The following is a 27,035-nucleotide window of genomic DNA, read 5'->3' as shown; positions in this document are numbered from 1 at the left end:
TCTCTTCCTTCCCCCCGCTTTATACTCAACTCACCAAACAGCTATTTTTCCCCCCAACTTTTATTTATTGTCCAAAGAGCATTATACCAACAATAAAGGAAAGAAAAAGCATCCACACCGCTGCCACCATCCTGTGGCGTCAACAGCCTCCATTCCTCCGCCCCCTTCCAGGCTTGTCCATGCACTGTCGGCTGTAGTTTTTACAGAGCTATGGTCTCCGTCCCGCCTCTCCAGACCCCCAGGTGGACATGGGGGCCCTGGGGCTCTGTCTTCCCTCCATCGTGGCACTTGGCGTGTTGCTCAGGAATTATGCGTGTGTTCCTCCTCTTCTAAATTGAGTCCCTTGAAGGAAGGACCCCTTTCCATCCCTGCCACCCCCATGCCAAGCACAGGGCTGGCCCAAAGCAGGCACCCACAGCCTCGGAGTGGAGTCGATGGCATGGATATAGCGGTTTGACAGGTTGCACTTAGATATCAAAATATCTTCTTCATCATAGTGGTTTTACTGGCTGCATGATATTCCAATGAGCTGCTGTAACTGGTGGCTACACACAGTTCAGGGAATATGGAGGTCCACCGTGCCAGGTGCTTTTTGGGTACCAAAGACCAGAGGGAATCAGGCCTTGCTGTACCCTGCCCTGGCAAAGCTGGAAATCCAGCCGGGGGATGACCACCTAAATAGCTTTGGCTTAGCAGGATCTTGCTGAAACAGACATCATTACCACGTGACCCCTGGACACAGGGACCAAGTCAACTGCAAGATCCAAGGATGGCTTCCCAGGGGAGGTGGCTATTGAGCTGGTCTTGGAAGGTAGGGAGGGATGTACTTGGCAGACACTAGAAGCTCATTTCAGCTAGTTCTCAGGGGCTGTGTTGTGCAAGAGCCTGGGGTTTGGAGATCTGGAATTCTTGGCTGGAGCTGGGGGTTAGGAGTCAACGGGGACCATGGTGGAAGGTGAGGTAACTGATGTCAGCCAGGCCAGGTATACAGGGCCTTGGACAAGCCAGGAGCGTCTGGCCTTTATCTTGGAAGGAGTAGGGTGCCAGGGAGGGTAAATACGGCAGAGGCACTATTGGCTATGAGATTCCGAAAGATCCCTCGTTCCTTCAACAAACACTTGCTGAGCCCCTGTGTGCTGTGGGGCTCCCTGAGGGCATGGGTTGGTGGGGCCCTGGCCTAGGAAGACTGAGCTAGTCTTCGAGCCAGGCAGTCGCAGAGATGATCTCAGCACGAGGCAGCACACGTCACGCGGGGACAATCTGTGGCTCCGGCCGTGGGCTCGCCAAGCCCCAGCTCCCCGGCTCCCAGGGCGGCTGTAACCCAGGCAGTGTCTGGCATCCAGGTGCGGTGGGCCCTGTGCTGGGCAGCCAAGGTCACGCTGGCCCCGCCTGCAGCACCCCGGCCTCCCCACCATCTGCCCTCCTTCTTGGGAGTCCTCGGATGTGGCGCCACCTCACCACTCACCCGCCACTGACCCCGGGCACTATCGCAGCCTCCCCGTTCCTCACCTTAATGGGGCCATCACAGACCTCCTAAGGCTGCCGTGACAGTCTGATGAGGCCCCAAGAGGAAGAGTGCTTTGTACACTGTGAAGTGCGGCAACAGCACAGCTCACCGTGATTAGACTGTCGTCAGCCAAGCCTGTGCCCTGCTTGGCCCCGCTTGGGCTTGTTCTGGGCTGGGGGCAGCAGAAGGGGCGACCTGACTCAAGAGAGGGGGTAGGGCCTGCCCCACTGGATGGTCAGTGGGCATCACCAGGGACCCCTTCGCCCCAGGCTCGGTGCTGGGCATCCAGGAATGAAGCCCCCTGAGGCAGTGGTCAGGGATCAGCACCCCTGAAAAGGCCAAGAGCTGCTGTTCAGAGGGCATGACCTTGGACTTCAACCAGCTGCCCAAGAGTCCGAGGCTCAGCCTGCCCCACAGGCCCCAGGCTGGACATCATCTCCAGGGAGGATGGATCTCCAGCCCCTCACCTGGATCTAGAGAGCCTCCTGATGGATTTCTGCCCCATCTGTGGGTTCTTGGTCTTAAAGATCACTGCCCTCCAAGATTCCCAGGGTCCACTGCATCTGGGGGTACCTGATTGGAGGGGGACCCAGAGAATCGCAGTCACTGAATACTTGGCCATCCCAGACTGTGGTCTCCTGGTGACGCCCAGGGGCGCCCTGATGTGTTTCCACGAATTGTGGGCGTTGTGGCCTGTGGGTAGGCTGGCTGTGCGCACCTGGCTGGGAACAACAGTTCTCACCAGGAAGTCCCAGCACCTTCTCTGATCCAAGTCCTAACACCACCATGCTCTCTCTGCTGCCACCATGCACTAAACCTTTCCATCCTGCACAGCACAGAGGGTTGGGGCTTCTCCCCATAAGCACAGGGTCAGGGTCAGGGTACAGGAGAGGCAGGGGTGGGGCCCAGGGCAGAACACCAGGGACAGCAAGGCCCCAGCCCAGGCGGAAGTCCCAGAGAGGGTGCTCCAGGGAACAGCAGGTGCAGCAGGGACAGAGTAAGGTAGGACGAAGCCAGTAACTCGCGGGGACAGGTGCTGGGGGCAGTGGGGAACGGTGGCCTGGGGCAGCTGGCCTGGGAAGCCGCTGGCCAGGCCGGGAGCCCAGCCGCTCCGCCTCCTCCCGGCGCTGAATCAGGGGTCCCGCTTCCCCGCGCTCTCCCGCCTCTCCGGACCAAGCCAGCTCCTACTCACCTCTCAGCCCAGGGCTTGACCATCCTGTCCTTTGAGAGGCCTCCCTGAACCCATCTTTCCCAGTACATCCTGGGCCTCTTGCGGTCCCCACGTGTCCCCAGCACCTGCTGCAGTGCCGGGCACCTGGGGAGAACACCCAGGCGTCGCTGAGTGTCAGGCTGGAACAGCCCTGCAGGCAACGGTGACAGAGCTGCCCAAGGCCGATCGTGATCCCTAAAAATGCCCCAAGATGGTGGTTCCAGGGGTTCAGAGGGGCACCAGACACACTTCCAGCTACTGGAGTATGGCAGGGTAGGGTCCTGGTGTGTTTGTGTGAGTTGGGGGTGATGGGAGGTGAAGGATACAGGTAAAAATGGACAGATACCACTCCAGGCCCCTGGGTGGGTGGGGAGAAGTACGCCAGAGGGAGTTAAAACCAGGCCTGGGGAGAGGCAGGACCATGCCACCCCGGGGGCATGTTCCCCCGGGGTGGTGGTTCCCCACCAGCCCACCCTGCCCTGCCCTGGCAGGACTGAGGCTGCTGTCCAGGCTTGTCTCTGATGGGCCCTCCTCTCCCTTGGGAACCTCCTCTTCCCCCCACAAACGACATCACCACCCCCCCATCCCCCATCTCCTCCAGGCACCTGGGGCTGCCTCTTGCTCCTTCCCTCCCTCACCCATTCACTCCTAGGCCATTATTCCCAGAAGTAATGCTTCTGATGGTGATTTAAGCATTTCTTGACTCTGGCTATCATTCACCTGCTACACACATCCCAAGTCAAGTTCAGGAAGGGAGACCTGAATTGTGTCTTAAAGGACAGTCCGGGACTTCCCTGGTGGTGCAGTGGTTGAGAGTCCGCCTGCCAACGCAGGGGACACGGGTTCGGGCCCTGGTCCGGGAAGATCCCACATGCCGCGGAGCAACTAAGCCCCTGCGCCACAACTACTGAGCCCGCGTGCCACAACTACTGAAGCCTGCGCGCCTAGACCCCATGCTCCGCAACAAGAGAAGCCACCACAATGACAAGTCCGTGCACCGCAACGAAGAGTAGCCCCCGCTCGCCGCAACTAGAGAAAGCCCGCGTGCAGAAATAAAGACCCAACGCGGCCCAAAATTAATTAATTAATTATTTTTTTAAAAAAGGACAGTCCAAGTGGAGGCGCCAGCCTGTGCCAGGGTACAGAGGGCCGGATGGGGAGCAACTTGTGGGCAGAGGGCTGTGGGAAGGAGAGTCAGAGGCGAGGCCAGAAGTACAAGCCTGATCGGGAAGGAAGTTGGAAGGAGGAAAACATCCCCAAGATGTCGGGGAGCCAGAGAGCACTGTCTGCCTGATTGCCCGAGGAGATAGGAGGCAGGGGCAGGGTGGAGGATGGTGGGGTGGAAAATTCGGGGTTTTGAGGTTGAAGGCTCAGAAACCTCTGCTGGAGCCCAGCTTCCCCTGACAACCCCTCCACCCCACCACTACCTCTCTGAGCCCCTGCAGACCTTCTCAGGGCTCAGAACCCCACCCTCCTCCTCAGCTCCCCTCTTTCCCACCCCGGGCCCCCGTCCGAGTTTACTGCCTTGGTCTCCACCACTACCCAGGGGCTCTTGAGGCCCGATGCCCTGTGTAGGCCACCTCCCTGGGGACTCAGACAGTTCCTGGGCCCTTCCCCTTCGGTCCTCTCTGTCCCCCCAGCAGGCTCCAACACCTCAGGGCAGCTGAAGCCACTGAAGACGGGGGTGGAGCAATGGGAATCTGCACACGGGGTGTCCTGAGCCTGGGGACCCCCTCCTGAGGCCTGGCAGGTTCTGAGCTAAGGACACTTCTGAGACTGGTGCTGGGAGGAGCCACAGACGAGGGGTAGGGAAAGAGGGGGAGGGCTCCAGTGATGGTGGGGGGATGGGGTTGCCCAGCAACCACCACGCTGCCTCTGCGAGGAGGGATCCTTAAAGAGATGAGCAGAAAAGGCTGGGCTTGGAGGGGCGGAGGCACGGCCTCGCATACCAATGGCTGGCTGCCACCCAGCCTCCCCCTCCTCCTCCCTCCAGGAGTGGAGCTCCAGCTGGGAGGGTGGCAGGACTGGGAGGGGGGGTGCCCAGCCCAGGGGGACCTGAGACAGCTGGGCCTGGAACCACACTGGGGTCCTATCTTGTCCCCACAGGACACAACTTGGGAGGGGGAAAGAAGGCCGCCCTGAGGCCCTCAGGACAGGGGACACCCTGGGCTCCCGGACCGCAGGGCCTGGGACAGGAAGGAACTGGGACTCCTCAGCACCACCAAAGGGGCTCTAGTTTTAGACCCAGATGAAACCGCCTCTTCCCAGCTGAGTGACCTTGAATGGGCCACCTCCCCAACCGCGTGTCCTGAGAGTCCCAGGGGGCCAGCTGCAGGACTGTCAGCCAGGGGCTGCCCAGAGAAGGCGGGCCTGACAAGGCTGTGTCTGGTGGGTGGAGTTTCTAAGGAAGTCCTTCCTGGTGTCTAACTTAAATCCCCTGCACAGCAAAGGCTGGCCGCCTTTCCTCTGTCTTTTTTTTTTTTTTTTTTAATTTATTTATTTATTTTTTTATTTTTAGCTGCATTGGGTCTTTGTTGCTGTGCACGGTCTTTCTCTAGTTGCGGTGAGCGGGGGCTACTCTTCATTGTGGAGTGCGGGCTTCTCATTGCGGTGGCTTCTCTTGTTGTAGAGCATGGGCTCTAGGTGCGTGGGCTTCAGTAGTTGTGGCACGTGGGCTCAGTAGTTGTGGCTTGCGGGCTCTAGAGCACAGGCTCAGTAGTTGTGGCACACGGGCTTAGTTGCTCCAGGCATGTGGGATCTTCCCGGACCAGGGCTCGAACCCATGCCCCCTGCATTGGCAGGCGGATTCTTAACCACTGCGCCCCAGGGAAGCCCCTTTCCTGTCTTCATCAGAAGAAGGGAATGTCTGTTTTGTCTCAGTACCACACCTCATGTTCCAAAAGCAACAACTAGCGTGAGGATACAGCTGTGTGGTTTTCTTCTAGTTCCTTTCCTTTTAGGGCCTCAGTTTCCCTGTCTATACACAGAGGGGCTGGACTAGGTCAAGGTGTGCCTCGCTGGGGTCCAAGGAGGCACCTCTGGACTTCTGCTGCCCTCTCAAAATCACTGGAAGAGCTCCCTCCCAGCTTCCTGCACTGGTGGAAGATGGGGGCGGGGCATCAAAGGGGCCAGAGCCCTGCCATTTCCACACACCAAGATGCTCCTTCCATCGACTGGATTGAGCCACATTTGGAAGCCAGTCCTATGCCCGATCCAATCCTGTCTCCCATGGTCCTCTAGTTGGTCCCTGTGGGTTTAGCATCGCCTCTCTTCCTGGCCCTCCATCAACCCATCCTCGGCCACCACCATCCCTCCAGCCCTACCTCCGGGTCCACCCCCTTCAATGTGCTCCCCCTCAGCTCTGAGGAGCTGCCTTCTAAAGTGCAAGCCTGACCCTGCCACTCCCTCACTCTAGCACCTGCCATAGCTCCCCACAGCCACGGGAGAAGGCTCAGGGCCCCATGGGCCTGGCTACCCCTCTGCCCTCAACTCGGGCTCACTCCCCTCTGGACATTTCAACCAGATGGGGCTTAATCCACATCTGTTGAATGAATGAATGTCACTGAGAGCAGAGCTTCAGTGCCGGCCGTGCTGGCCTCCGGAGCACAGGAATGACCAAAGCAGACCAGGCCCTCTTCCACAGGCTGCCATGCTGGTAATAAACCAGCAAATAAATGAGAGGACGAGATCACTACAGGACCATGACGTGGCCTCTGAAGGAAATAAACAGGGTGATGAGGAAGAGGGTGGAAGTCACTTCAGGGGAGGACTTTCAGTGGAGGTGACATTTTCATTGAAGACCTGAAGGATGAGCAGGAGACAGTTTGGAAAGAGATGGAAGAAGAGTGTGCCAGGTGGAGGGAACAGTATGTGCAAAGGCCCTGGGGCATGAAAGAGCCAGGCCTATCCGAGGAAGAGAAAGAAGTCCAGGAAACTGGGGAGAATGGAGCGTGGCATGCAGCCATGCATTTGTGGAGGGGAGTATGGATTTTATTCTAAGTGTAATAGGAAGCTATTTGAGAGTTTTAGGCAGGGAAGTGACATGATTTAATTTATATTTTAAAACGATCATCTGAACAACCACTTTGGAGAACAATTTGGCAATAACTAGTAGAGTTAAAGATGTGCATATACCACAACCAGCAGTCCCACTGCCAGGCTTATAGGAGACAAATTCCAGCACATGGGTTCACGGGCTGTGTGCAAGATGCTACTGCAGCTGGGTTTGCAAGAGACAAAACTGGGCACGCTTGACTGGTGGTCAGTGGGAGGACGGGTGGAAGAGTATGGGACAGTCCCAGCCTGGAATATTACATAGCGGTGAAAGCAGACCGACCAGAGCAGCCTGGCCCTGCCGGGATAAGCCTCCCAAGCCTCACCGCAAAGGGTAGCAGCCAAGGGCTTCCCTGGTGGCGCAGTGGTTGAGAGTCTGTCTGCCGATGCAGGGAACACAGGTTCATGCCCCGGTCCGGGAAGATCCCACATGCCGCGGAGCGGCTGGGCCCGTGAGCCATGGCCGCTGAGCCTGTGCGTCCGGAGCCTGTGCGCCACAACAGTGAGAGGCCCGCGTACCGCAAAAAAAAAAATTAAAGGGTAGCAGCCAATCCCAGGAGTTCCACTTTATATAAAACTAAGACACAATGGGCTTCCCTGGTGGCGCAGTGGTTGAGAGTCCACCTGCCGATGCAGGGAACGCGGGTTAGTACCCCGGTCCAGGAAGATCCCACGTGCCACAGAGCAACTAAGCCTGTGCACCACAACTACTGAGCCTGCGCTCTAGAGCCTGCGAGCCACAACTACTGAGCCCACGTGCCGCAGCTACTGAAGCCTGCACGCCTAGAGCCCCTGCTCCACAACAAGAGAAGCCACCGCAATGAGAAACCTGCATACCACAACGAAGAGTAGCCCCTGCTCACCACAACTAGAGAAAGCCCAAGCGTGGCAACAAAGACCCAACGCAGTCAAAAATAAATAAATTAATTAAATAAATACCAAAAAAAAAAAAAAAAAATTAAAACATGAATACCTGGGTAATAGCCTGTTGAGGGGTATACATAGTAAAACTCTAAAGAAAATACATGCCCGATTCAGGGTGGTGGGTTCCTCTGTGGGGGAGGGGAGGGGAGGGCTTCAGCTCTTCTATGACATTTTATTTGTTGGGCTGTTGGTGGGTCAAGGGGCCGTGTGTGTGTGTGTGTGTGTGTGTGTGTGTGTGTGTGTGTGTGTTCAATAGAAAAAGAGCCCCGGTTGCTGAAGAGGACAGAGTGGAGGGTGAGGGCCAGCAGAGGAGCTGCCCAGGTGGGAGGAGACAGTGGTTGGACCTCATGGGGAAGTTAGAAATGCAGCCCCAGACCTGCCCTGCTGTTCAGAACCTGCACTCTTTCCTCCTCCCAGGCCGTCATTTGTTTTCTGCTCCATTAGCCCCGGTTCTCTCCTTTCAGGAAAAAAACTGAAGCTCAGAGAGGGCAAGGGGCTGCCTGGAATCACCCAGCAAGCTGGGGGTAGAAGAACCTGTGACCCTTCCTTAGGGGTAAGGGGGCCTCTCCAGCTGGGGCTGAGCAGGGGGTCAAGGCTGCCTGCAGGACACCCCCACACCACCCCTGGAGCAGTGGACAAGCAGTCTCTCCAGGCCCCTCCCCCAGAACATATTCGCCTGTAGTCCACTCTTCCACCGGCCAGGGCTCCCCTGGGCCCCAGCCCCTCGTTCCTGCGTGGCTGGAGACTGTGCCTGCCAGGCTGGCTGGGGCCCAAGTCATCTCTTGGTAATTGGGTTTCAGGGATGTTTGTGGTTATGCTAATGGTGGGATGCTGAGCGCTGGGACCCCTGGCTCCTGGGGGAGGGGAGGCCCAGGCAGCAGCCAGGGTCCCACAGCACTGCAGACTCAGCACTCCCTCAGAAATCAGACTGCCTGATTCAAAGCGTGGCTCCCTTGAGCAAGTCATGCAACCTCTCTGAGCCTCTATTTCCTCATCTGTAAAGTGAGAAAAATAATAGTACCCTCTCATTAGGCTCTCCAGGGAGGGAAGGGTAAAATGAAAGACTCCACTGAAAATACTTGGCCCAATGCCTGGCACAAAGAATTTGCTCGATAAATGTGTTATTAACTATTTTTTGTTTTTGTTTAAAGTCTGAAAGTTCCTCCAGGAAAATGTGAACGGGGGCTAGCCAAATCTGTGCAACGAGCTAATGCGTGACTCACTTTTCTTTTGCTTTTTATGTATATTATCCAATTTGGGGCAATGAACATGAATTTCTTGCAAAACAAAATACCAATATGTGGAAGGTGTCCAGGGGGCTTGGAGAATGGGCGTTGAGGGAGGGTGGGATCCAAGAGTTTGGGGTCCAGCTTGTGGACCGCCAGCCTGGGAGGTTGGGTCTCCAGGGGCAGAGCCCAAGGAACCCAGGCAGGAGGGGACAAAGGAGGGGCCTAGGCCAGCAGGAACCACAGCCAAGTCACCTGCTTTGAGCTTAAATGGCTGACTGGGCAGCTTTTGTAGGGAGAGGCATGGGGGTGGGATACCCGGGTTAGGCCAGGGAGGGGACTGCAGAGCCAGAATGGACGTGGTTGAAGGGGCAGGAGTGAGGGAGGCCCATCTGAGGTTCAGGAGAGCAGAGGAAGGGGGGGCCTGGCACAGGGCCAGTGGGAAGGAGGAGGCTGAGGGAGAGACTCTGGAATAGGGAGCCCAGCTGGGTACAACTCCCTACAGATTTGGAGAATCTCAGGGCTCTGCTCAGAGAAGATGGAGTGAGGAGCTCGGTCCTGGAGGCAAAAAAGCCAAATCTGGCTGAGCAGGATGCTGAGTGGTCCAGGCTACAGAGTCAGATCAATGGGATTGAAAATTTATCTCCACCACCCTCACTGTGTGGCCTTGGGCCAGGCACTTATCTGAGCCTCAGTCTCCCTATCTGTAAAATGGAGCGGTGCACCCAGTAAGGTCCCCATGGCTCTCGCTAGGAGGCTGGTGAACAAACCTTGATGAGAAGAAGCTGCTGTCATTATTATTGTTGTTACTATTATTAATGCAGCCTGTCAGCAGGCTGATGTCACCCTTCTCCCTGGCTGACTGGGAAGGGCTGGGGACCCCAGCTCCTGCACCCAATGCCATCACGAAGCTCTATGACGCCGTAACAGTTTTAGAGGCATTTTAAACTTTATCATCCATGCCCCAAAGGCCTTCACTTAACTGACCTCCCCACCCCACAGATGAGGAAACTCAGGCACCAGGGAGTGGAAAAACTGGCCCAAGGTCACAGCTGAGGGTTACAGGACCAGACCTTGCAAAGCACGAGGACGTTGGCTCCTCCGATAAGGGCTGTGGCCGTGGGCAAGTCACTCTGCCTCTCTGGGCCTCAGTTTCCCCGTCTGTAAACAGGGCGGGAAGGCGTGTGTGTACACACGTACACACATGTTGAGCTGATCAGCAGAGGTCCGATAGCCTGGTGCCGGTAAGTGTGAGCCCCTTGCCCCCTGTGAGGGCCCCCCAAGCCTGGGGAATGTCCAGTAAGCCTCACACTTTCCACCAGGCAGCCTCACCTCACAGGACTGGGACCTTGACCTGGGGGACAGAGCTTGTCAAACACGGCAACTGCTCTCGCAGCTTGAGAGGCCTTTGAAGTCTCTTGTTTTCTCTTCAGAAATTCAGCACGTTTCACATTTTATTCCATCTGTGGGACGTTTCTAATCTCAAACTTGTTTTAAACGGCTCGCCCTCAAGTAATGTGGACACCCACTGCAGGCCTGTGGGAACTCGGGGAGGAAACGGTGAGGACTTCATGGGAACAAAGCCCACTCCCCCAAACCCCCCGTGGGGCTGGGGCCACCATTCCATTCCATCGCGCGGGCCATCAGTCAGTCGTCACCTCATAGGTGCCGGGCGCTGTGCTAGATTCCGGGGCACAGGGGAGCAGTGCGGGCTCGGCCAGGGAGAGGCAGGCCAGGAATGGGGCAGGTGCAGTGGAATGGTAGGGGCTGTTCAGGGACGCACAGAAGGGATCACCTGGGAAGGGATCACCTGGGAAGGGATCACCTGGAAAGTGCAGTAGCCCCCTGGTCTCCCTCCTGCCCCCTTTGCCCTCTGACCTTCTCTCCTGCTTCTCTTCCCGACTCACTCTGCCTCAGCCACAGTGGCTCCTGGCTGTGCTTCAAACCCACCAGGCGGGCTCCTGCCTCAGGGCCTTTGCACGTGCCAGCCCCTGCCTGACCTGTGCTCCTCACAAGTAGCTTCCTTTTCAGCGGGTCCTCGACTCCTTCTAGGTGAGCCCCTACCCACCTGCCTCCACTCTCTCCTCCCTTCTATCCACTTTACAACCTCTGGCGCTAATGGTAATTCTTGTTCAAGTTTATCTGGCTGTTTCTGGACTGTCTCCCTGCCTGATGATGAGATCTGTGCCAGCAGGGCCTTGCTGGTCTGTGTCCCAGAGCCTGGCACATACAGGGGCTGGATGCGCCTTTGTCAAATGATAGAAAGCTGAGATCTGGCCTTACAGGGGAGGGTGGAGGAAAGGGGCCAGGGAGAGGGGCTGGGTGATTTGGGGGAGCAGTCCCCCCACCCCAAGCCTGGCCGGCAGCCTCTCAGGCGTTGGTGGCCAGGATGAGGCCACGTGGCACCCGCAGCCTCCGGAAACGCCCGCAGGGGCAGTACCTGCTGCAAAGTCATTGCTGTGCCCGCTCACCCAGCTTCTCCCCGGCCCAGTAACCTGCTCAGCGCTTTCCTCGGGTCACCGAGTCTCCTCTGTGGTGGCCCACACGGCCCAGCGCCCCCTCCTTGGTACTCCCCCACCCGGGCTGGAGGAGTTAGTCCCTGCCAGGGAGAAACCTAGGCAGCTCCTACAACGCCTCCTGTCACTGCCCTTGAACCAGTCCTGTCACCTGCATGGCCCCCACCCCAGATCCTGCCTCTTAGGGCCCCCCTGGGTGGGCTCTTCTGTGAAGCCTGGTGGATGAGAGCCTCACCTTCAGAGCCAGGGGACCCCATGAGGCCCGGCTGAGTGACTGGGCACAATCGTTACCTGTCAGGTTTGTTCAGTGTATTGTTAGTGGGTGCCTGCTGTGCACTGGGCTCTCTGCTGGGCGCTGGGGACACACTGTGGACGAGATACTCACGGCTGGGGGGGTAGGGTAGCTAAGTAGACGCTCACCTGGGAAGTGAGGATGCTGGAGGCAGTGATTCATGGCCCGTGGGAGGGTGTAGCCAGAGACCAGCTCCATACACTGCCAGCTCTGAGGGCCGGAGATGGTGAGGGTCTTCTCCAGGCAGGGGGACCAGCCCATGCAAAGGCCCTGGGGCCGGAGGAAATGGGGCAAGTTTGAGAACCTGGAGTGTGGCTGAGGGATAGATGGTGGGGAGAGAGGACAGAGATAAGGGGATGAGTCAGCCGGGTCATGGGCCTGGGGTATGGGAGCAGCTTGTTCTTTTTTTTTTTTTTTTTTTTGTGGTATGTGGGCCTCTCTCACTGTTGTGGCCTCTCCCGTTGCGGATCCTGCTCCGGACGCGCAGGCCCAGTGGCCATGGCTCACGGGCCCAGCCGCCCCACGGCACATGGGATCTTCCCGGACCGGGGCACGAACCCGCGTCCCCTGCATCGGCAGGCGGACTCTCAACCACTGCACCACCAGGGAAGCCCGAGCAGCTTGTTCTTTATCCTGAGAGGAAAAGGGGGCTTTGGACCTTTAACCAGGAAGCTGGGGGTAACATAGGAGATGCTCATATTTGCATAGTGAGAAGATCCTTCTCCATGGCTCGGCTCTCTCATCTGTAAAATGGGTTAGTAATAGTGTCGTCCACACAAGGTCAGGATTAAACAAGCTCATGCAAGTACAGGGCTTACCTGGCCCAGGCCCTTCTGCCACTGTGGGCCCTTCCTCTACAAAAATAAAAGTCAATTGTATGACTTTGTTGGCATAAAGACGAATTTATTAACATTTTATATATATTATATATTGGATATATACTTAAAATTATATATAACTTTTGTTTTCAACATAATAGTTCACTTTTTCTTCTGATTTTAAAAGAAATTAGGGACTTCCCTGGTGGCACAGTGGTTAAGACTCCACACTCCCCATTCAGGGGGCCGAGGTTCAATTCCTGGTCAGGGAACTAGAGCCCACATGCATGCCACAACTAAGAGTTCGCATGCCTCAACTAAGAGTCTGCATGCTGCAGCTAAGAAGTCTGCATGCCGCAACTATGAGTTCACATGCCTCAACTAAGGAGTCCATGTGCCGCAACAAAGGAGTGGGCGAGCCTCAACTAAGGAGCCCACCTGCCGCAACTAAGACCAGGAACAACCAAATAAATAAATAAATATAAAAAATAAAATAGGGCTTCCCTGGTGGCGCAGTGGTTGAGAATCCGCCAGCCGATGCAGGGGACACAGGTTCGTGCCCTAGCCTGGGAAGATCCCACACGCCGTGGAGCGGCTGGGCCCGTGAGCCATGGCCGCTGAGCCTGTGCGTCCGGAGCCTGTGCTCCGCAACGGGAGAGGCCACAACAGTGAGAGGCCCGCGTACTGCAAAAAAAATAAATAAATAAAATAAAATAAAATAAAAAGCTCAAAAATACATACATACATAAAAATAAATAAATAAAAGAAATTACGTTTCCATGGTCCCTAAAAGTATTATGGGCCCCAGGTACATGCCTACTACTCCCTACCCGGGCCCTCAAAGTGGGGGCCACTCTTCTGTTTAGGTGCTGCCTGGCAGGGCAGGAGGGGGTGTGCAGTGGGGAGCAACCAGGAGAGGAAGAGGAGGGAATTCCCCGGAAGTCCAGTGGTTGGGACTCAGCGCTCTCACTGCCAAGGGCCTGGGTTGGATCCCTGGTCGGGAACTAAGATCCCACATGCTGCGAGGGGGTGGCCCCAAAAGAAAAGAAGAGGCAGATGTGTCTGTGTGTCCCCCTCCCCTCCGCCCTGTCCCCTCGCCTCCCCCTCCCTCCATCCCTGTTCTGCTGCTGCCCTGGTTCAACCACATTCTGGCCCCTTTGATCCTCCCTGGGCCTTCGGAGAGTCAGGCAAAGCCGACCTTGTCCTTACCCAGCATAGGCACCCCTGTGGCTCCCCGCGCATCCGACCAGGGAAATGCTCAGACTCATTTCCCTGCATGGCCTTCCTTCCCTCCAAGGTGTGCTGCCGCCTCCTCTGTGAAGCCCCCAGACTCCAGGCTGCTCCAGCTCTGGTACCTTCCTCACCTGGACATTTACACACTCCCCTCGACTCAACTTGGGTACCCTTGGTGGTCCCTGGCACACAGTTGGCACCCAAGTAAAATGTGTTTTTTGTTTATCATGTTGTACATTACATCCCTAGTACTTATTTTTTTTAACAATTTTTTTTAAAATTTATTCATTTATTTTTGGCTGCGTTGGGTCTTCATTGCTGTGCACGGGCTTCTCACTGCGGTGGCTTCTCTTGTGGAGGAGCATGGGCTTCAGGCACGTGGGCTTCAGTAGTTGTGGCAGGTGGGCTCAGTAGTTGTGGCTGGCGGGCTCTAGAGCTCAGGCTCAGTAGTTGTGGCACACGGGCTTAGTTGCTCCGCAGCATGTGGGATCTTCCCGGAACAGGGCTCAAACCCGTGTCCCCTGCATTGGCAGGCGGATTCTTAACCACTGCACCACCAGGGAAGTCCCCCTAGTACTTTTATTTATTTATTTATTTATTTATTTATTTATTTATTTATTTTTGGCTGCGTTGGGTTTTCGTTGCAGCACGCACGGGCTTCTCATTGTGGTGGCTTCTCTTGTTGCGGAGCACAGGCTCTAGGGTACATGGACTTCAGTAGTTGTGGCATGTGGGCTCAGTAGTTATGGCACACAGGCTTAGTTGCTCCGCGGCATGTGGGATCTTCCTGGACCAGGGATCGAACCCATGTCCCCTGCATTGGCAGGCATATTCTTCTTTTTTTTTTTTTTTTGCTTTTTGAAAACTTTATTGTCCAATGTCTTGAAACTGTTGTTTCATATATTTTGTCTGTTATGTTTGGTTTTAGGTGGGAGGGTAAATCCAGTCTGTTATCCCATTTTGACTGGAAATGGAAGTCTGATCTTCATTTTAGAGATGCTGTAAAATGACCCAGTGAGTTAAGGGCCTGCTGTGGGTAACATAGTGACTCTTAGAGACGGCACCACAACAAGGCCCTATGACCTTCATTTCAGTTCTTGTTTTTTTTTTGCGGTATGCGGGCTTCTCACTGTTGTGGCCTCTCCCCTTGCAGAGCACAGGCTCCAGACGCGCAGGCTCAGCGGCCATGGCTCACGGGCCCAGTCGCTCCGCGGCATGTGGGATCTTCCCGGACCAGGGCACGAACCTGTGTTCCCTGCATTGGCAGGCGGACTCTCAACCACTGCGCCACCAAGGAAGCCGGCAGGCAGATTCTTAACCACTGAGCCACCAGGGGAGTCCCCAATTAAAATGTTTTGTGCAGAGAGTGACAGAGGGGCCGCTGGGTCCCCTGAAGTGACAGTGGCCAGGCACTCCGGGTCTGGCCCTCTCCCTTTCACCAGTCAGTGGCCACATTCCAGCCCCTGAACTGGGCCGGGAGCTGGGGCTCAAACTGGGAAGCTGCTCTCCCCTGCCTACAGGACAACAGGTGCTGGGAGTCTGGGAGTCTGGGGGGAGGGGCTTCCCCACCAGGTGCCCCGGGGCCTGAAAAGGTGCGAGTAGGCAAAGGAGAAATGAGGGTGGGGGACTGCACTGCAGGGGCAGGGAAGGGCTGGCCGAACGAAGGTGTGAGAGGCGGGGAACGATGCCCCCAGCGCACCCCAGCCTCAGCCCCTGGCCTGGTGGGCCGCTGTCAGCGGGCAGAGGATTTGGCAGTGACTGGGGTGGACCTCATTTCCGCCCCAAGGTCACAGGCGCAGCACTGAGGCTCCTAGCCAGTCAATCGTGTCCAACAGAGCACGGCACAGGCACGTCCACGGGCAGGGGCCGCGGCAGGGCTGGACCACCTCGCCCCGCATGGGGGCCGACAAGCCAACTCGGACGGCAGGCTCGGACCAGGCATCTCACGGCCCCGGAGGCGCACACTCTGGCCCAGGAGCCCCTGCCCGCCACAAAGCCAGAACAAGCCTCAAGCGCTGCTCAAACCCAAGGGCCAGGCGTGGCTCCCCCCGCACAAGCTTGATGGCCCTGCTTTGCTGGGGCAGGTTTGGGTCCTTGGGGTGGGGCTTGTGTTACAGACTCTGGTTTGGACCTGAGGTCCAGTGCTTGTCCACGTCTTGCTCGCCCATCACCCCGCCTCAGCGAGGAGGCCCTTTCCGACAGAGGGAGGGTGCAGGGGTTAAGAAAATGGGTGTGACAACCAGCCATCCTGGTTCAAACCCCTTTCCTCCCCTCACCAGTCAGGCCGTGAGCCTCAGTTTCCTCATCGGAAAAATGGACTAATGACCAGTTGTGATTTAGAGCCTCAAACCAAACGGAGGGGAGCATGAGACTCAAGGCCAGCGAGCGTGCGGGAGAGGTGAGGTGGGAAGGGCCAGCCCGGGCCGGGGAGCAGGAAGGCCTGAAACTGCCCTGCTTTGGATGGGAGGCTGGGCGGTACACCCACGGGACCGCCTGTGGTATCTTTGGTACTGCTTCCCATTTTCCGTGTTCCCCCCAAGCCTCCAGGCCATCCTCCCAGCTGTGAGTGCCTCGGGCCGCCCTATAGGGGCACCATGTGACCAGGTGTCCAGGCCCCTGGGGAGAGGGCCAGACAGGGGCCCAAGGGAAAGAGGAGCAGGAGAACGGGCTCTAGACCATCAGATTGCAGCCCTTCTCCCTGAGCCCCGCCATGGGACTGCCGGGCCTGGTGGGCTGGGGGAAGGGGACACTGCAGACTGGCCTCCTGGGATACCTGCTGAACCTGGGGACAGGCTGGTGACCAGGTCCTCCGTGCAGCTTGAGTCTGAGCCCCCAGTGCTGGGCCACACCTCCCTCTCCCACCTGTGGCAGGTAATGCCACCTGGCTGCCTGGTCCCCACTTCCCCCCGCTCAGCCTCTGCCCCAGGCTCACCTCTCTCCTCAGCCCCTGGATGAGACATTGGGCCAATCCACCCCAGTCCCCTCACCTGGGCAGGGCCACACTCGGTGGGGTTTAGGGGGTGCAGGGCAAGTGGATGTTGGCATCTCCTTCCAAAGGGGCCTGCAAAACAGCAGGTCGGCGCCCCTCCCCTGCCGTCGCTTTGAGGCTCGCTGCCAGTGCATTTGACACTGAGCTCTCCACCAGCGGGAGCCAGCTCGTTTGCGGCCGGTGTTAATTAAGAGAGAGAGGTGATGGGGGGAAGCAGGGAAGGGCCGTGCAGGGCAGCTTCCGACAGCCGCCAGGACTGCCCTGGGAGCCAAGGGCCTCGGGAGCTGGACCCGCGCCGACCTAAGATGCCTGGGCCTCCCACACTGGCTCCAGGGCAGAGCTCTCCAGACGTCCGACCCCTCATCTTTGCAGCCAACCTGCTGGGGTGGGAGGCGGGTCAAGAGTGCATCCGAGGGCTTCCCTGGTGGCGCAGTGGTTGAGAGTCCGCCTGCCGATGCAGGGAACACGGGTTCGTGCCCCGGTCCGGGAGGATCCCACGTGCCGCGGAGCGGCTGGGCCCGTGAGCTATGGCCGCTGGGCCTGCGTGTCCGGAGCCTGTGCTCCGCAACGGGAGAGGCCACAACAGTGAGAGGCCCGCATACCACACACACAAAAAAGAGTGCATCCGAGGGGCCTACTGTGTGCTCTGCCTGATGTGGAGGAGGTGGGCCCCAGCCCTGGGGGGCGGCAGGGGCAGGGGAAGCCTCCCTCCAACAGTCCCTCAGCAGTCCGCTTCGAGGTTGGCCTGATTTGGGGCTTGGCTTTGGAGTCAGACAGACCCCGTTCCAATCCTGCTGCCACGCAGCTCAACCTCTGAGCTTTGGTTTTCTTATCTGTAAAATGGGAGCAACAGCACTGCCCCTGTGGCTTTGTTATGACAGTAAATGGGGTCAGTCTGTGCCTGGCAAACAGCCCTCGCTGGGTCACTGGCGACGTGCATTCCTGGGGCAGAGGCCACATTCCAAGCCTTTGCGGGCCCAGCCCCCAGCGGCCTGCCACGTCTGCCTGGGCATCCCGCGTGGTCCGTGTCCTGCTCGCGCTCTCCCTCCGGCTCCGGCTCTGGCTGCCTCACCCGCCTGCTCAGCCCGCCTCCGCCCACATTCCCCGCGGCCCCCCAGCGCTGCTCTGGGAGCGCCCAGCCGCTCCTCGCCTCTCCATCTTAATTAGCTGCTTGTATTAATCTTGCAAGTAACGTGGCAACTTGCAGCCCTGGGTTTTCGGGCTGTGGAATTAATTATTCCCCAAGCGAAGAGCTGTCAGCTCTGGGAGACCAGCCACTCAGAGCCACCTGACACCGCTTAGCCGCGTCCACAGCTTCTGCAGAGCACCCCGGGCCTACGGCCGGGCCAGCTTGGAAATGGCCCCCAGTCCTGGCCTGGGCTCTTTTCCGTGTCCCCCTCTTACAGAGGGGCTGCAACAGGATCTGGGAAGGCAGGGAGGGATGCCACGGCGGTGTCGGAGCTGAAGGTCCCGCCTGGGAGCCAGGACGCCTGTGGCCAGAGGGGCTGAGGCACAGCTGACCCATCTCCCCACCCGGCAACACCTGGGCCTGGGGAACGTACCTGCCCCCTCTCGCCCATCACTTGAACTCATTAGCATCAGTGCTTCACACAGAGGCAGCTGTGTGGCCGGAAGAAGCTGGAGCCCAGGCTGGGAGGGGGCGCTGACCCGCACAGCCCTCATATTCTGATGGAGAGGCTGCCAGCCTCGCTTTGCCCCTGCGTCGGCCCCGTGGGGAGGCCGGAGAGGGCAGCTGGCCAGGCAGAGCGAGACGGACAGGGCAGCCGCGGCAGCTGGCGGTCCAGCTCTGGTCGAGGGTACGGGGGCCCAGGGGCCGGCGCAGCTGAGGAGCCCTCTCTCTGCCTTGACCTTCACAAGTCACCCATCTGCTCCAGTCCGGTTCCAGTCCCAGTGCCCTGGACCCTCCCTGCGCTGCCCCGGGTGGGGTCCTGACCTCGCACATGAGTGCTGTCGTCCACTAGGCTCCCAGCCCTGGTTCACAGCCCTCATTCCCTGGGCGGTGCTTACCACGGCTGCAGCCATGCAGTTTGTTCCTAGTGGCTGCAGCTGTGTCTCCCCGGCATCTCTGCACCAGGCCTGGTGCAGAGGGGCTCGGGAGACCCTGTGGGAAGAAAGAATGAGTGAGGGACTTCCCTGGCGGTCCAGTGGTTAAGACTCCGCACTCCCAATGCAGGGGACGCGGGTTTGATCCCTGGTCAGGGAACTTAGATCCCGCAGCCAAAAAAAAAAAAAAAAAAAAAAAGAAAGAAAGAGAACGAGTGAATGAAGGATACGTGCGGCCGAGGGTCGTCTGCCGCTCTAGACCTCACATGCAGCTGCTTCCGGGTGAGCAGACCACCTCCCAATCCCACCGCCCTACCAACCCCAGGCCCCTTGGGAGCCTCAGTGGGAGAGAAGTCCCAGCCCCCTCCACCTCCTGGTTATCTGCCCCTGCTTCAGGGACCCTGTGCCCAGGGACCCGGGCTGGCCCTCGGGCCTGGCTGGCGGCCCCCCATCGCCCCTCCACGCAGCTGCACGCCCCACCAACCTCTCCCCGACTGACCGCCTTCGTCTTTCTCTCTTGCAGCCAACAGCTCCCTGCTCGGAGGCGGCGGCGGTGAGTACGCCCTTCCTGCGGCCTGGGGGTTGGCTGGGGTCTGCTTCTCTCCTCCGGGCCCCTCCACCCGCGGAGCCCAGCTGGCTGCCACGCGCCTTCCCCGCAGCCTTCCCCTCGTCCCCACGGTGCGTCGTTCCCCGCTTCTCCATCTCTGCCCTTCTGTACCGCCTCCCACCCCATCGGCCTTGCCCGGCCTCGCCCGGCCCCGCCCGGCCTCGCCCTCACTGCGGATGAAGCCGGACACCTGGCTGGCAGGCCCGGCTGCTTCAGCACTGGGTGACTGGGGTAGGTCCCCACCCTCTGAGCAGAGGCCTCCTGGACTGTAACTGGGGGCTGGGGGGCCCCCTGAGGTTTCCAAGGGACTGGGCCTGGGACCGGGTCGTTGGGCGGCCGGGGCACAGGTGTGGTGAGGAAAGCCCAGCCCTGCCCCTGACGCCCACGGGCCCTCGGCCAGCCCTGCGCCCCTTTGGCCTCAGTTTCGCCACCTGTGAGGGCAAAATTAGCGTCTCTGCTCTGCCCTGCAACCTCGCAGGGCGGCTCTGCCTCCAGGACAAGTGCTCATCAAGTCAGGGGGAGCTCCGCCAACGGTCGAGCCCACGAGAATGCGTGTGTGTTCACTGTCGACAAAGACCACCGGGAAGCAGGGGTTCCGGCAGGCCAGGTGGGCGGGGCGTTGGAAGTCGGCGTGGGCCCGGCCCCCAGGGGCGCAGGGCAAGGTCCGCAGGTGCCGGCGGGGAGGGGTGGGGCGACAGTCCCTGTGGCCCCGGTGCCCGGCCAGCCCGGCACAGGCTGGCCACACCAGCCGCGGCCCCAGCCCCTCACCCCCCGGCTGGCGGGGCCGCCCGCTGTCTGTGCAGGCGATTGGTGAGCTAGGGTCAGGGGTTAATGCGCCGTCGGATAAATCCCAGGGTGTGCTTACGGCAGCGGTGGCGGGGCCCAGGCCAGGTTTTAAAAGGGGAAAAATAAAAGGGGCGTAGAAGGTCAGGAATAAATAAGAGCAGCATTAAGAGCTGTTGATGACCGGCCAGGATGCGGGATGGGGGGGGGCGCGGGGAGCCTATTTGTGTTTAGAGATGCTTTCCCTCCCTCCCTCCCTCCCTCCCTCCCCTGCTTCTCCTCCAGCTGTCCCTGTGGAGGTCACAGCTACCCTGGAGGCCTCACAGAATGAGGTGGCTTCACTAGGGACTGGGGGTCCACAGACAGGCCCATCTCGGACCCTCTTCTTTTTTTTTTTTTTTTTTTTTTGTGCGGTACGCGGGCCTCTCACTGCCGTGGCCTCTCCCGTCGCGGAGCACAGGCTCCGGACACGCAGGCTCAGCAGCCATGGCTCACGGGCTCAGTTGCCCTGCGGCATGTGGGATCCTCCCGGCCCGGGGCACGAACCCGCGTCCCCCGCATCGGCAGGCGGGCTCTCAACCGCTGCACCACCAGGGAAGCCTCGGACCCTCTTCTGAGCCAAGTGCCTGGACAGCTCTGCCGGGCACCAAAGGAGCCTGGTCACTGCTTCCTCAAGCTCACAGTCCAGACAGGATCACCACCACGACACGGGGTGGTCTGTGCGCTGGGGGGGCTGGGGGCGGGTGCTCAATGAGGCGTACAGGCTCAGTGTGCAGGCTTGGGGACCAGGGAGGCTCCTGCAGGAGGTGGTGCCTCCACTGGAACCCAAGGGATGCGTAGAAGGCAGCGGTGAAGCCTGGAGTGAGGGAGAGCGTGGGGGGGGACACTCCAAGACCTGGCGTGGTCGGAGCCCAGCCAGGAGGAGGGGAGACGGGAGAGGACTCAGGGGCCTCAGAGACCACATGAGGAGCTGGATTTTTAGCCTTTCAGTTAGGAAGACAAAGGATCACAGAAAGGTGTGGGACTTGTAAATCCTAAGTCAGTTCGTCACCCTTCTTCTGCTCAAAATTCTGCCAGGGCTCTCACCTCACCTCCTTCCTACGGCCCACAGGGTCTCCAGGCACCTGTCAGACTGCCTGGCCCTCTCCACTCTGTGCCAGCCACACCGACCTCCCTGCAGTTCCTGGAGCAGACCTGGCCCTCTCCTGCCTCAGGGCCTTTGCACTGGCTCTTCCCTCTGTCCCGAATGCTCTTCCGCAGAGCCGTGTGGCTGCTCCCTTCACCTCTTCCAAGTGTTTACTTGCGTGCCATCTACTCAGTGAGGCCCACTCTGAACCCTCGAAATTGCAGCTCCCCGCCCCTGCCCCACCTCCCCAGGCCCCTCACACTGCTCTAGTTTTTATTTTCTTGCAAGCACCTCTCTCCTAATGTGCTATATAATTTACTGGTTTATTATGTTCATTGTTTATTGTCTGTCTCCCCCCTGAGAACGATATAGCTCCAGAAGGCATGACTGTATCTCCAGCACTCAGGACTGGGGCTGGTGCATACAGTCGGTGCTCAATAAATGGTTGATAGATAACTGAATGAATGCACTACAGGTAAAGGCAGGGACGGCCTTACATGTCAAGCAAAGGACCTGCTGATGAGGACAGTGGGAGCCACTGAGGTTTCAGGCAGGGCAGGGAGTGTCTCATAGATGGCCTGGTGACCTCACTCTGGGAGGTCAAAGGACAGCTGCTCTGGCCAGATTGAGGGCGGAGGCCCAGTGGGGTCCCTCTAGCTCCCTTTCCTGCAGCACTGAGGGTGAGAGGAGGCTGGAGCAGGCCCCAAGCGCAGGCTGACCGACGCAGAGATGGATGGGGGTGGGCTGGGACCCAGGAGGAAGTGGGCCCGGAGTCCAGCCTCTTAACGCCGGCCGTGATTTATGGAGCCGCTGCCAGTGCTCACCGGGGCTGTCACTCTGCTAATGTGATTGGAACAAGGCGGAGGTGGCGGGGAGGGGACAGGGGATAGGGAGAGGCTGGGGCTTGTGGGGGCCTGGCGTCCACCTGGGATGGGAATGGAAACAGGCGCTGGGCCCCCGGGATGTCCTCTGCTCTCACAGCTGCCCCCTGTACCCTCTACCGCCCCCGGTCCATCCAGCCTTAACGCCCCGACCTGCCAGGAGGGAGGGCACAGGCAGGGGCAGCCTGGGACTGGGGGGTCTGGGTCCCCATCTACCTCTGCCCAGACAGACCCTGGTCTTCCACCCATTTACCTATCCAGCCACCACCCATGCGTTTAACAAGCGCTGGTCCCGTTCAGCCTGCCCTGGCCACTCTGTTGAAAACTCCCCCAGCCAGCGCAGCCCTCCATGATGATGCTCTGCCCTGTCCTGTGCCTGACCCCAGAGCATGGATGCCCTTTCAACATGCTTGTGTTTTATGCTTATTTTTATTGCCTTTCTCCCCACTAGAACATACTCTCCCCAGGAACAGGGTTCAGGGGATTCCAGGCCCCTAGATCAGCCTTTATGGGGTGGTTAGTTGCACCCCTGTGTGCTGGGTGTGCCCTAGGAGCTGGGGACTAACAGCCTGCCCCTGTTCTCATACAGTCCTGTTGGGGGAGGGCAGCTATCAGTTCAGAAAGGAGCTCTTAAAAGGGGGGCTGAGGCTGGCCGGCAGGGCTTTGGTGCAGGGAACCGCGGTGTTTACAGCAAGTATGTAGGGGAGTCTTCTGTCACCCTAAACCTCAGTGGGAACCCCCAGGGGCCGCTGGGGCCAAAAGGACTTAACCCAAAGGGTCCAGGGCCCCTGGGCCTGCCTCACTGAGGTTGGGCACCCACCAGGCCCTGAGGCCAAGGTAGGTGGTCTTATAACACAGTGAAGGCCCCCCACTCCCCATTCCTTCCCAGCACTCTTTCTGAGTGTGTGTGTATATGGAGCCAGGGAGGACACCTGTGTCAAACCCTGGGGCTCAGGACTTGACCCTGCCCTCAAAGAGTTCCATTTCGGTAGAAGTCTTCCCAACAGAGGGGGCATTTGACTTGGGCCCCGAAGACTGCATAGGAGTTCGTCGGGTACAGAGGGATGGAGAGGCCCCCCAGGTAGAGAGCCCAGTGTCTGCGGTGGGGAGACCTGACAGGGCTGGGGCAGCTACCCAGCCAGACCGTCAGGCCTGGGGACTGCCAGGCCCACTCCTGCTCCCGCCTCCTTCCTGGAGAGCCTTTTACTGGCTCCATAAAAAATTTTTGTGAACAAATACTCTCCTATTGTATGGTAGGAAGGGAGGCGGGCCCTAAATCAGGATGGGAATCGACAGGGCCCTGACGCGTGTCTCTCCTGTTTATTGGGACTGAAATGTTTACTCGGCGATAAGGAGCTAGCCTTCTGGTGGAGATTTGTGCACTCTTTTTCAATTACCCCTCGTCTTTCTCTGCCACTTTCACACTAAAGGGATAATAAATGTATCGGAGCGTTTCAATTATTCATCTAAATCATGACTGCGCCTGCCACGGCCAAGCTTTGGTGACAGATTAATTCAGGGCCGCCTTCCTCTGCTTGCAGCGGCCATCTCTGCTCCCGCCTGTCCAGAGCCCCGGGGGCCAGCCCAAGGGGTGGGCGGCTGGGGTCAGGCAGGTCCCTGGCAGGGGCAGGGCAGGATGGAGCCCCATCCACACACAGCCACTGCCAAGGACCCTCCCTTCCGGAGGTCAGCGGGCCCACCCAAACCTTCAGGCCTGTGAGGGCGCAGCCACCCTGCCCTCCTGCTTATCGGCTCTGCACGCCCTCCTCCCTATGCCACACTGCAAGTCCATTTGTGTGTCCCTTACACCGCAGGGTCCCGGGCATCTCACACCAGGGAGAAGCCAGAAGTGGCTCGGCTCCCGGCATAGCCCTGTCCTGGCACAGGGCCTTTGCACATGCTGCTCCTGTGCCCGCCCACCACACCTTCCCACCTAGTTATCTCCATGTCAGGGCAGCCCCTCCCACCAGCAGCCCCCCAACACCCCCCCACACACAAATACACACGCCCACACACTGCTCTATTTACTGAGGGGCCTGCCAGGTTCCTGGTGCTGTCCTCAGTGCGGGAACGCAGCAGGCACTGGGCCACAGCAGACACTGCCCCTCTTGGGCCGGTATTCTGTCACCCTAGAAAATCAGACTCTTGTTTGTGTGATTAAGTACCAACTGCTCCCCATCACACTCCCCCACTAAGGGGCTGCACAGGGCATCTGTCTGTCCACCTCCTGCAAAACAGTAGGTGCTCAGTGGGGACCTGTTGGTGGCCCGGCCATGCCCAGGGGCGCCTCCCCCCAGCCCAGGTATCTGTGTGCATTCCTCCCCCACCCACCATGCAGGCACATGGCTCGGGCAGAACCTGCCCCCCGGGGCCCAGCCTCTCCTCTCTCCACACAGGGACCCATGAGTCCGGGGGGCGGGGGGCACCCTCTTTCCTCTCTCTGTCTCCGTCTGAGTCTCCCTTGCCCCCACTCGGTCTGTCTCTTGCCATCTCACTCTCGCTCCATCTCTCTGTCTCCTCCACGCGGCTCCTCCGGCACGTGCACTCTCTCCGCCTCTCTCTCTCAGGATTCAGGCCTCGACCTCTGCGCAGCTCACTTGCCATCCCGCGCACCTCCACCTGGCACTATCTCCATCGCCCAGCGCCGCTGATCTGTGATTGCTTCCCGGCTCTGCCCCGATTAGCTGGGGCCTGGCACAGCAGACAGACAGGGGGCCCCCGTGGCCCTCTCCAGGCCAGACTGCGTGGGCCTGACCAGCCAATCCTGAGCACGGCTCCGTGCCAGGCTGCGGCGGGTGGGTGCATGGGGCGGGTGTGGCCAGCAGTTGTCTGGGGCAGGGGGCCGTGCTGCGGCAGAGAGGGGAAGGGCATTCCCAGACGAGGGCACAGCAAAGGGCCCCGGAGGCCCCTTCCCACTGCGATGGTTCCTGCGGATGCAGCCCTCCCCTCCCACCTCTCCCCCTGTTGCCCTGCTGAGCCCTCTGCCTGGACCCCTCCTCCCCTGACCTCCCCAAAGCCTTTCTTCTCATCACTCAGGGCTCTGCTCAGGTGCCACCTCCTCAGAAGCACCCCAACCCTGAACCGCACCCATGCCTGCCCAGCTCCCTTCCCTCTCCTCTGGCTCTGGAGTCTGTTTCCTTCTGCTGTTTCACCGCGGTGATATTAGAGCCGCACTTCGCCTCCCTCGCCCAGGGCCTGGCGCCTGGCGGGTCCACCTCCCCACTGCCCAATGCCTGTGTCGAGGATGGTGGGGGGGGGGGCACGCAGAGGCCGGATGTCATCTAAGGCGGAGGCCAGAGGGAGCCCCAGCCTTGCTCAGCGTTGATGATTTTATTTCATGGACTTGTGGGAGCCATGGGAGGTTTCATGAGCGGGAGAGTGACACGGTCCCCCAAGTAAAGGCCCCAGGTGAGGAGGAGGAGGAGGTGCTGACAGCTGCCAGACGCGCGGAGTGCTCCCTGCATGGATGCCAGGGCCTTGCTGAGCTCTCCCTGCAGAATCTCACCCCCGTCACAGCGCTGTGGGGCACACGTGCCGTTAGCATCTCCATTTTGCAGATGAGGAAATTGAGGCACCAAGTCCCTTGAGCTGAACCGCTCTCCCCACCCCCACCCCTCAGCCAGCCCTCCCTGGGTGGGAGAGACAAGGGCAGGGACTCCAGCTTCAGCCTCTGGGGCCCGTGCCCTGCCCCCAGCGGGCAAGATGCCTCCAAGCCCCTGCCTGCAGCTGCCAGGGGGATTTTTAATAACGGGAGTGATTTTTGCATGATGAATGAGGCGCTGCCGTTGTGTACATAATGAAGCCCTAATGTTTCCAAATCCCCATTTAAGGAGCTGATCTCACCCCTTAATGAATTTCAGATCACATCGCGGAGCTGTCGTTCATCCATCTCCCTGGGGCACCCACCCGCCTTGGCCCCTTGAGGGTGGGTCCTGGCGAGGGTGGGCTCTGCATCCTGCCCCCCACAGTGGGCTGAGCCCAAGGCTAGCACAGAGCAGGGGCTGGCACGGGTTTGCTGACTGAATGAGTGACCAGGAGGGTGTAGGCAGAGGCCGAGGCAGTTCTGGCAATGGGGTATCATGTGGGGCTGAGGATCCCAAGTCTCGGCCTGGGCCTGGGAGGAAAATGGAGGCCAGAGATGAAGCGTGTGGGAAGGGCCAGAGAGAAGGGGGCCCGAGGCCCTGGGCTGGATCACTTGGCCAGGCTTTATGGCTGGGCCTGCCCCTTGCAGGTTAGGGGCCTGGGGGTGCGGCGTCTCAGGCTTCTGCCCCCTTTCAGCCCTGGCATTCGGCGTTTGTGCAGGTGGCTGGGATGGGCAGCAGCTGCAGGCTGCACCAACGTGGTTGGGGCGGGAGGGTTCTCGGGCCGGGTGCCCAGCCCCTGGGGCCTGTGGGGTGAGACGTCTAAGTGGGAGGTGGTCCCGAGAGCCCAGACCCAGGTGCCTTCCCGGCTCGAGAGGTACACCCCTCGCCTGGCCCCGTGGGCCTCAAGCTCACCCCTCTGCCTCCCCAGCCCTCTCTCTGCCAGGGCTTTCTGGGTGACATTTCCACCTGGCAGTGTGTCTCATCCCTTGGGCAAAGGGGACCCCAAGAGCATGAGGGACAGGGGAGGAGTCTTCTGCCTACGGAGTCCGTGGCTGTGCCTCGGTCTCCCCATCTGTAAAATGGGGCAACATGTGATAACGTGCAGGGCCCTTTGGTACCATCTCGCACTGAACGCTCACACCAAATGCAGAGGGAGGTGCTGTTACTGAGCTTGTACAGGTGAAACTGAGGCACAGGGAGGTGAAGGGACCTGGTGGAGGGG

At 59.2% G+C, this 27,035-nt stretch overlaps 1 protein-coding gene across 2 annotated transcripts in view; it reads left to right on the top strand.

The window, feature by feature from the left end:
* Positions 1–27,035, top strand: part of MACROD1 (mono-ADP ribosylhydrolase 1) — a 152,236-nt gene that overhangs the window by 118,120 nt on the left and 7,081 nt on the right. For both annotated transcript variants that reach the window (XM_059070738.2, XM_067037557.1), the window contains exon 4: positions 19,356–19,385. In XM_059070738.2, the coding sequence (XP_058926721.1) occupies positions 19,356–19,385 (30 nt within the window). The remainder of the gene's footprint in view (positions 1–19,355; positions 19,386–27,035) is intronic.

This window comes from Kogia breviceps, chromosome 7, assembly GCF_026419965.1.
Source record: "Kogia breviceps isolate mKogBre1 chromosome 7, mKogBre1 haplotype 1, whole genome shotgun sequence".
NCBI classification, from domain to species: domain Eukaryota; kingdom Metazoa; phylum Chordata; class Mammalia; order Artiodactyla; family Physeteridae; genus Kogia; species Kogia breviceps.
This window is presented reverse-complemented; position numbering and strand designations above follow the sequence as displayed.